The sequence below is a fragment of the Erythrolamprus reginae genome, chromosome 3 (genome assembly GCF_031021105.1).
Source record: "Erythrolamprus reginae isolate rEryReg1 chromosome 3, rEryReg1.hap1, whole genome shotgun sequence".
Classification (NCBI taxonomy): Eukaryota; Metazoa; Chordata; class Lepidosauria; order Squamata; family Dipsadidae; genus Erythrolamprus; species Erythrolamprus reginae.
In genome coordinates this window covers 69,287,722-69,298,734 of record NC_091952.1, presented here as the reverse complement: position 1 = coordinate 69,298,734, position 11,013 = coordinate 69,287,722, and the positions used below count along the sequence as shown (strand labels likewise).

Here is an 11,013-nt window from a genome sequence, read left to right as displayed (position 1 = left end):
TTGTTAAAAGAATAAAGTTGTGTTGTATTCTTTATGATCTTTTCCCACCAAGGCTAGTGACCTCAATATAATAAATAATTTTCACGCATGAATCTTGAACATTCCAGTTTAAAGCATAAAAATGTAATCACCAGCTTCTCTTTATTTCTACTATGATTTTTATGTGAAGAAAATACTAAGTAAATTATCCTCTAACCCAGGGGTGGGCAGCAGGCAGGATGGCGTGCGCAGCTCCCGCTGATTGGCGGCTGTCACTTCCTGGATTACTGGGCTCGGCTCGGCTCTCCTTTTTTTTCCTGCTGCTGCTGCATCTGCGCTCCTTGCTTTTTTCCCCCTTCCCTCCTTCCTGGCCTCAGACGAGCTTCCCTCTTTCCTGCCCGGCTCCCCGAAGTGGCGCTGGCAGCATTTATGCTTCTGGCAGCACCCGTTTGCCTAACTACCCAGTTTGAGGCAGGGGCGACCCAGGATGGAGAGCGCAGGAAACACGAAGCAAATTGTCACCCCGGCGAACGACACTGGTAAGATTGTAAATCAACGACTTAACAGTTCACTTGAATGATGGTGATCATTTAAGCCACTCCCACCTGGTCACATAGCCGGCAAGCCACTCCTACCCAGTCACATGACCATTAAGCCACACCCACCAAATAAGCCACACCCACAGTGTGGCAGTAAAAATTTTGGCTGCCCATTACTGCTCTAACCTCATTGAATTGGAGAGTAATCAAAAAAGAAATTTTAGTTAATTGCAGTATACTTTCTGATCACTTTTGCATGTGTACTGTATTCCTGAAACGTTTTCCTAAAATGAAGCTGTGTGTTTTTGACACTGTCTTTTGAAATGTATTTTTAATCTTATTTTTGAATTTAGGAACAGTTACCCAAAACAGTGGTTATTTTATGCTAATAGTGCATAAAAGCAGGGCATTTCTATATACCCTACAGCTTAGGGTATTAGAAGATATTTATATAGCATGAAGTTACTAAGGTTTATACATAAATGCTTTGTTAAAAGTATTCAGTGAAGCTGCAACAAGAACAGAAGAAGGAGGTGGAACAGCAGGAGGAAGATACTAGAACAAGCATTTCACAAAAAGCCAAAATTTCCTCATTCAGAATAAATTTTATCACAGCAAGAAATTCATTTTATTGGTGTGAGCATATACAAATTTGGAACACACGTTTCTCCTTTGCAGAGTGGAAAAATCACATTAGTAATTTAAAAGCCATCGCTCTGAGGATTAGAAGGTGCATCATATTTTCTAACGTGATTTGCCATTTATATAATCCAGCTTCATCATTACAGATGAGAAGGGAATAGATCCCAAGAGTCTTCCATTTAAAAATGAGTTGAGGGGAAGTACCAAGTGAAAAGAATGATGAAAGAATAAGTGGATAAACAGGAAAAAAACATCCATAGGTTTCTTTGAAATATATAACCCTAATCTTAATGAATATTGCTTGATTTTAGCACGGTATGAACATAGTAATGACTTATTAAGCATTATGTGTCTGAATCCATACATTGTGACCTTTTCACATGCTATAATTAAAAGAACCATGACTTAGAGTGAACTGTGAATGCAATCTATGTCTGGTCTGCCTTTGCTGCTGTTGCAGGCTGCTTACTCTCTATGAATAGTCCACATTGTTATGGAAAAATGAACCAAAGCAATAGAGAACCGAAACCAATTTTCTTCAGTAAAATACCCTATTATAGTAATAATCACTGAGCTTCTGACCAAAGGGACCAAGAGCCCCAACAATAGAATATATAGTAGTATTATACCAGTTTAAAAGGTGGATCAACAGTCATGATTAATTAATTATATTGCATAGGCAAGAAAAGCCCCCCAGCATCTGTATCAGCAATAAGTAGTCAATCAGCTTCAGTCTTGTAGCTGGCGCTTTGAACTTGTCATCAATCCTGATCTACATTCCCTTTTATTTTATGGTTTCTTACTGGGGATAGCTTTAAACTGAAATGCAGTACCAAAGGGCATCATAAATCCCAACCACTTTGATTCTATGAAATCTCTTATCAACCCAGGACACAAGATTGAAAATAAAAATAACAAAGTCCTAATTAATAACATTTACTTTTAAAAAATATTAGCTTTGAACTCCACAGTTTACTGTCAATACAAACTAGCACGGTGCTCTTTTTGATTCTGGAGAGCAGATGAATGCCATTGGTTTTGCATGCTGAGACAAGGGTAACAAGAGAAACACTGAAATGAAGAGAAGTTTGTCATTTTAAGAGGAGAGGAGTAAACTTTTTTCTGATCTTACAGAAGAGTGGATTTTCTAGGCTAGCCTGAATCCCCTTAAAAGTACAGTAGTACCTCTACCTACAAACACCTCTACTTACAAACTTTTCTAGATAAGAACTGGGTGTTCACGATTTTTTTGCCTCCAAAATTGTAACCGGAAAAAGCAGGGAGAAGCCTCTATGGGGCCTCTCTAAGCATCTCCTGGGAGGAAACAGGGCCGGAAAAGGCGGGGAGAAGCCTCTGTGGGGCCTCTCTAGGAATCTCCTGGGAGGAAACAGGGTTGGAAAAGGCAGGGAGAAGCCTCTGTGGGGCCTCTCTAGGAATCTCTTGGGAGGAAACAGGGCCAGAAAAGGAAGGGAGAAGCCTCTGTGGGGTCTCTGTAGGAATCTCCTGGGAGGAAACAGGGCCGGAAAAGGCGGGGAGAAGCCTCTGTGGGGACTCTCTAGGAATCTCCTGGGAGGAAACAGAGCCGGAAAAGGCAGGGAGAAGCCTCTGTGAGGACTCTCTAGGAATCTCCTAGGAGGAAACAGGGCCTCTACCCTCCCTATGGTTTCCCCAATTGCACACATTATTTGCTTTTACATTGATTCCCATGGGGAAAATTGTTTCTTCTTACAAACATTTCTACTTAAGAACCTGGTCACATAACGAATTAAGTTCATAGAGGTACCACTGTATTTCAAAGAATAATGGACAAGGTCTCCTAGAATCAATAGCGTGTAGGACTGTTTTGTGAGCATGTATACAGGTAGTCCTCATACAACTGTAATGGAGCTTGCCCATTATGGTAACAAATGGATTGACCCAACCATTAAGTGAAATAGTTTCACTTAAAGCACCCGCCTCCTGCACTCCCTGAAGCCACCATTAAATGAATGTTCAGGTCATTTAAGCAAGTATGGGGTAGCTCAAGGGTGGAAGAGGCTCCGGGAATCCCAGCAGGGTCTATAAAGGAGGCAGACAAACAGCAAAAAGCCAAAAACAACAGCAGGAAGGAAGGAAACCTAGATAAGTTCCAATGCCAGTGAAGCTTCCAAAGAAGCTTTGGTGGGAGCTTGGCCTCTGCTCTAATCAGCTGGCAATTGGGAAGTTGCAAACCTCCCTTGACTCTTGCTAGACTTTGGGGCATCTAGCCACGTGCACGCAAAGGATGAGCTTCCCAAAACCTTTACTGTGCTTAAATCTGGATTGATTCTAATATTTTCTCTGAAGTTCTATCCAATTATAAGGAAATCACTCCATTCCAATCCCTGAAGGGGCTGAAGATGAAGGCTATTAGAAGTAAAAGTCAAGATTTTAAAGTTGGTTTTTTTGATCAAGGTTAAAATAGATACGTTGTTATCTCTGATACCTTTAATGGCCTTTTGCTTATATCAGTACTGAAATGAGGAAGTGTTAATTTTTTGTTTGCAGGTGGGAAGAAGATATCACATAGTGTATTTTATTCATTTTCATTTATTCATTTGTCCAATACACAGATACATAGGAAGAAAAATAGACATGTGATAATATAAAAGAGGGTGAAAGTGAACTTAGAGGAGAGGATATATGAAAGGAAGAGAATATATAATATAGGTGAAAGAAAGGAAAGACAATGGGACAGGGGACGAAAGGCACACCAGTGCACTTATGTACGCCCCTTACTGGCCTCTTAGGAACCTTTTAAACGAACATTATTTACACTTCTATGAAGGGGCAAGTATTTATTTATTTTCTCCCTTTCATTAGTCTTTTTCCTTCCCAGAAGGATATAAACTCAACTATGAGAAAACCAGGCCAAATCTCATAGCTCTTTTCCCCACTCTTCCACCCAAGGGCTGGGATCATTAGCAAGAAGAGAACTGATGTTTGCATTTGCATTTACTGCAGAGGAAGCACAGAGAATAAGCAGGCACACAATTGGAAATTTAGATAAAAAGGAATGTGCCAATGCTGGTTTTTGTATATGTGTGTGCAGCATCTCACAGCTGTAAGTGCAAGCTGCTTAGGAGGCAAACAAAACATTTATGAAACTGATCAGGGTCTTGTCAATTTCAGGCACCAGCTGCAAGCCTGCTAAGCCTTCTATTCTAATTAATAGTTGAGGTCATAGAGCTGTGCTTCTTAACCTGTAGTTAATACTTTTTAGGAATACTGTATGCTGCTAGGGGGAAATGAGATCACTCGTTTAGCCAAGCTCTCTATTCTTCAAGGTTGGAGACAAAAAAACCCACAGGTCAGGCACTGGATAATGCATATTAACTGACTGTATTGGCAAATACCAGACTGAGAAAGAAAGATGCTGCGAAGATCTTAAATGCAGACATTCATAATCACAATTGTAAATGGGAATAATAATAGTTGCTATCTGAGGCAGACACTAAATGAGGATTATCTTTATTTCTTTCTTTCAGGCAAGAAAAGGATTAGGGCTGAGTTCTGGAAATGGGGTAGTTGCCTTAGATATGACAGGATTATGCAAATGGAGAATGAGGACCTGATTGCTGTCATATCCACAGAAGACATTCTAAAAATACATTCGTTTTTATTTCAGCCATAATGCTACTCTATTTGGAGGTACCATAGTTTTATGGCAGATATTCTTCTTATAAATAATTGCCTTTTGAACTTTGTCAGCTGGCTTCCAATAAGCAAAAGGAGGCGCTGAAAAGCTGATTCTGCCAGAGGCCTGGGGAAACACACAGCGGGATGGAGCCCATTAAATGGCTCGTGTGATCAGCTGTCACCACGGCGGGAGGTGATTTAATTTGATTTGATTGTTTTATTCCATTATTTATTTCATTTAATTCTCTTTCATTATTTTATTTATTTTATTTTGTTATTTTTATTTATTTATTTATTTTTATTTTATTTATTTATTTATTTATTCATTTATTTATTCATTTACTTATTTATTCATTTAGTTATTGGATTTGTATGCTGCCCCTCTCCGTGGACTCGGTGCGGCTAACAACAGTGGTAAAAACAGCATGTGACAATCCAATACTAAAACAGCTAAAAACCCTTGTTATAAAACCAATCATACATACAAACATACCATGCATAAATTGTAGAAGCCTAGGGGCAAAGAATATCTCAGTTCCCCCATGCCTGACGGCAGAGGTGGGTTTTAAGGAGCTTACGAAAGGCAAGGGGGGTGGGGGCTATTCTAATCTCTGGGGGGAGTTGGTTCCAGAGGGCCGGGGCCGCCACAGAGAAGGCTCTTCCCCTGGGTCCCGCCAAACGACATTGTTTAGTTGACGGGACTCGGAGAAGGCCCACTCTGTGGGACCTAACTGGTCGCTGGGATTTTGCTTTACTATTGTATTATATTATATTATATTATATTATATTATATTATATTATATTATATTATATTATATTATATTATATTATATTATATTATATTATATTTGGATTAGGATAGCATAGCATAGCATAGCAGAGCATAGAATAACAGAGTTGGAAGGGACCTTGGAAGTCTTTTAGTCCAACCCTCTGCCCAGGCCACTTCAGACCCATTATTATCCAACATCTTCTTTAAAACTTCTCTTGGAGCATTCACAATTTCCAGAGGCAAGCTGTTCCACTGATTAATTGTTCTAACTGTCAGGAAAATTCTCCTTAGTTCTAAATTGCTTCTCTCCTTGATTAGTTTCCACCCATTTGCTTCTAGTTCTACCTTGGGATGCTTTGAAGAATAGTTTGACTCCCTCTTCTTTGTGGCAGCCCCTGAGATATTGGAACACTGCTATCATGTCTCCCCTAGTCCTTTTTTTCATTAAACTAGACGTAACCAATTCCTGCACCCATTCTTCATATGTTTTAGCCTCCAGTCCCTAATGATCTTTGTTGCCTTTCTCTAGAGTCTCAACATCCTTTTTATATTGTGGCGACCAAAACTGAATGCCGTATTTCAAATGTGGCCTTACCAAAGCTTTATAAAGTGGTATTAACACTTCACGTGATCTTGATTCTATCCCTATGTTAATGCAGCCTAGAACTGTGTTGGCTTTTTTGGCAGCTGCTGCACACTGCTGGCTCATATTTAAATGGTTGTCCAGTAGGACTCCAAGATCCCTCTCACAGTTATTACCGTTGAGCAAGGTACCACATATATTGTACCTGTGCATTTTGTTTTTCTTGCATAAATGTAGAACCTCACATTTTTCATCATACAATTGAGCGGGTTCAGAGGTATTTCATGAGAAGAGTACTCCACTCCTTTACTCAAGATAGAATCCCTTATGCTATCAGACTTGAAATTCTGGGTTTGGAACACCTGTGGTCTGAACTAAGCATAGTACACAAAATTGTCTGCTACAACGTCTTACCTGTCAATGACTTCTTCAGCTTCTCTCTCAAAAATACACAGGCAAACAGTTGATACAAACTCAAGGTAAACTGCTCCAAACTGGATTGCAGAAAATACCACTTCAGCAACAAAGAGGTCAATGCCTGGAATGCTCTATTTTACTCCATTGTTACAACATTAAACTCTCACAGCTTCAACCTTAAACTGTCTAGAGTGGACTTCACCCCATTTCTAAAACGTCCGTAAAGGGGGCGTGCATAAGCGCACCAGCATGCTTACCATCTATGACCTACTGACCCCATTTATTTGTATTCATTTCCTCCATTCATGTTCATGTTTATACCTGTAATCTTCTACATATTTGACAAACAAACAAACAAATAAATAAATACAGATTGTTCAAAACTAAATTACAGCCTTCCTATAGTTTTTTGAAAGATTTGGAAAAGGCAATTATTTCAAAAAAATTTCAGTGGGAACAAAATAGCTGTTAATAGTTTAAGGAGTACAGAAACCAGCTGGCTTTAACCCACTGCTATCTGGTTGATGGATCTTAGCTTTTTAAAAACAGAAAACAAAGATTCCATAAAAGTGAATTCTACTCTATAGTATGGCAATAGTTCAGAAGATAAATTGTACCATGCATTTTTTCATGGTTTAGGATAGAAGTGTCTTTTGACCTTGATTGGCGAGAGTAAAGAAAACAAGAGTTATGGCTGGAAGCAGAAATTAAAGGCTTTTGAAAAAGCACAATTTGAAGGAAGACATGCAATTACACTACCATATTGGAGAACGAAACCCGATTAAAGCAATCTTTCAGATGTCAAATGAACCATAAAATTTAAACTGATTGACTCCACTTCATTTAGCAGCTTCTGCTATTTGTCCTTCTTTGTCATTTCTCTAAGACAGCAAGTTGAAATAATCAAATTGTCACACCTGCACAAACAGGTCACACATATTTTTCAAAAACTGTTTGTTAAATTTATGAGTTAATGCTATCCATATTTGAATTTTAGACCACTTGGTCTGATAAGTATTCATATTTATTTGTTTATCATATATAAACCTTGCTTTCTCCCAGTAAAACCAGACTTCTATAGTTAACCTTGTAATACAACATAAGTAATAAAATCTGAGAATTACAAAAATACAGTTCTCCATAAAATATAAAATCCACAAGCAACAATAATAAAACAACAGCAAGAAAAAAGGTCATGTGACTGGGTGGGAGTGGCTTACCCACCAAGAGAAGTTTTCAAATAGATGCTTGGACTCATTTTTCAGTTGATTAAATCACATTATTTGAATAGCCACAAAAAGGGACAAATGATAGACAGCATTATTTGAGGAGCACAGTAACATTTTAAGGTTTTGTACTGAACCCACAAGATTCAGTATAATAACAGATTAGGCAAGTAGCTCAATTTTTTAAAATTGCTATAAAAGTTCAGTTCTAGATAATGATTAAAAGTAATTAAGGATCATACTAAGGTACTAGAGGAGGAAGAACAATTTAAAAATGATTACATATTCAATAAATAGTGCATAAACTTACTATCCCCACTGCGCCCCACCCCCACCCCGGGGGCGGGGGGCAACAGCTCTTCTCGTAAAGTATCTCCGGACACTTTCTAATGTATTTCTACATGGGGCTACCTTTGAAAAGTGTTCGGAAACTTCAGATCGTGCAGAATGCGGCCGTGAGAGCTATTGTGGGGTTTCCCAGATTTGCCCACGTTTCAGCAACACTCCGTGGCTTGCACTGGCTGCCGATCAGTTTCCGGTCACAATTCAAAGTGTTGGTAATGACCTTTAAAGCCCTACATGGGATCGGACCAGAATACCTCCGGAATCACCTTCTACCGCACGAATCCCAGCGGCTGCTAAGGTCCCACAGAGTTGGCCTTCTCTGGGTCCCTTCGACTAAACAATGTCATTTGGTGGGCCTCAGGGGAAGAGCCTTCTCTGTGGCGGCCCCGGCCCTCTGGAATCAACTCCCCCCAGACATTAGAACTGCCCCCACCCTCCTTGTCTTTCGCAAATTACTTAAGACCCACCTGTATCGCCAGGCATGGGGAACTGAGACACCTCCCCCAGGCTTTTTATATTTTATGTTTGGTATGCGTGTGTTGCATGGTTTTTAAATGATGGGGGTTTTAGATGTTTTTTTAATATATTTGTTCCATTGTAACATTGTTATTATTATTGTTGTGAGCCACCCCGAGTCTTTGGAGAGGGGCGGCATACAAATCTAATAAATAATAATAATAATAATAATAATAATAATAATTATTATTATTATTATTATTATTATTATTATTATTTAAATACGGTGTGGGTCCCAGACAGAAGAGCTGTATTCAAGGATTAATAAATAATAATAATAATAATAATAATAGCAACAACAAGAACAACAACAATAATAATTTATTAGATTTGTATGCTGCCCCCCTCTGAGGACTCGGAGCGGCTCACAACAAGCAATACATCTACAAATCCAATATTAAAAAAACAATTTTAAAAACCCCTTATAAAAACAATCATACAATCCAGACAAACCGTACATAAATCATAGTAGCTGGGGATATGTCAGATTGGTTTTTCCCGAGCCTTAGCGAGTGCTGCCGGAATGGCTGTGGGGTGTTTTTTTTTTTTTGCACACCAGATTTACCTCTGATCAATTTAAACCGTGATTTATTCAATTAACCTAATTTCCGAAGGTTCCTCGTACGGCCCGGTAAAACCATCAATCAATCACACGGTCGGCTTCACACAACCCTCTGAAAACGTGACTCGCTGGCGTGTGTGTGTCAGACGGAACGCCAGCCCGCCTCAGCCCTTGATTGGCTCGGCCGGATCTTCAGCTGCTTCTGCCGCAAAAGCGAAGTAGATCTGACGCCCGACTGCGTCCCAGGCCTCGGCAGGGAAAGGAATCGAGATCCTCGGCGCGAAGTCCTCCGCTTCTCTAGAGGCCACTGCTGGGTCGGGCGGCGGAGACCGTCGAGATCAGCGGCTCCACCCCGGCCGGGCGAGCCTGCTGACTGACCCCACCCATCAACGCGGCTGAGCGACCGGAGCGAGGCGAGCTTTAGAGCCCGGCGGCTTGGTAAACGGCAAGGCCGGATCGTTCCGGGAGGGGAAGGCAGAATCCGAGGCGCTGGGCCTGGCTGCGCTGCACGATCGGGGCCCGGGAGTCGAAGGCAGGATGCTGGCGCTCTTCACGAAGCTGCTGGACTGGTTCCGGGCGCTCTTCTGGAAGGAGGAGATGGAGCTGACCCTGGTGGGGCTGCAGTACTCGGGCAAGACCACCTTCGTCAACGTGATCGCGGTAATCAGATGCCGGGTAGCCAGCGTCGCGGCGGCGGGTGCGGGGTGGTGGTGTAGCAGCACCGAGCATTCTTCCCCAGGCCGTCCAGATGTGCCCATAGGTGTAATTGGGACTACAACTGCCCCCCAAGATTGCCAGCTGGGCCTTCGGATGCCTTGGCTGGTGCCGTAATCTCGGGGGGGGGGGATTGGGTGGGCACCACGTTGGCCCCGATGAAGGCTCTGCCACTTTGGGCATCTCTCAGCCTTAGCAGGACGGAGGCCTTCCTAACCCACCCCCCTCCCCGGGAAACAGAAAAAACACCTCCCTCCTCCATCAGCATATGATATTCTTTCCAGGAAGGCGATTTACCCACTTCTTTATTTTTTTTGTGTGTAATTTTCTTATTTTTTTGCAATAAATCCTTGGAAGAGGGGTGGCATATAAATCCCAAAAATATTTTTTTCCAATTTTCTCCACTTTCCCAGATGCAAATAAATGTGTATCTACCTTCCAGTATTGCAGGCAGCATACACAATTGCACATTTTTATCCATTGTTCCAAGATGCCTATCTTATCTTATTCTGTCCTTAGCTTTACCAATACTAGTCTGCCCCTCTTCTTGATCTGGCCTGCACTCCCCACCCCACCTCTCTCTATCTCCTCCTCATACCTCCTCCTCTACCTACCCACTTCTATAATAAGGGGGCATTATTGCCTTTCCTTTTCCCAGGGATTGATGAAATCCTCCCTTTTTCTCTTTCTGCAAAAAAAAAAAGGGGGGGGGCAGTTACTCTCCTTTCACGCTATTCTGGCCTTCCATTATATCAGTGGAAATAGCGTTTTCAAGTCACATTATCCACCACCCCAGCCTGCCGTTCACGTAGGTGGTGGTCTTGAGATGGGAAAGAGATCACAAAAAGAAAAGAAAAAAATGTTATATTTTATTTTTAAACTATCCATGTATCCTAATACCTCATTTTTCAATGTTCCCTCTGCATTTGATCTGTATGATAGACTTCTGCTTTTGTGGTGCCTGAAATGTATGTTTGAGTAGATCCTGGAGGGTGTGTGTGTGTAGTGGCAGAAGGATGCTGTTTCATCTTCTGTGGCGAATGGTAATTTTATCTCCATCT

At 41.1% G+C, this 11,013-nt stretch overlaps 1 protein-coding gene across 1 annotated transcript in view; it reads left to right on the top strand.

Annotated features, from left to right (window-relative positions):
- Positions 1-9,649: 9,649 nt before the first annotated feature.
- The window catches only part of ARL8A (ARF like GTPase 8A), a 43,092-nt gene continuing 41,728 nt past the window's right edge, over positions 9,650-11,013 (top strand). Inside the window, exon 1 of the mRNA XM_070745764.1 lies at positions 9,650-9,898. Within this exon, the coding sequence (XP_070601865.1) occupies positions 9,776-9,898 (123 nt within the window). The 5' untranslated portion in view covers positions 9,650-9,775. The remainder of the gene's footprint in view (positions 9,899-11,013) is intronic.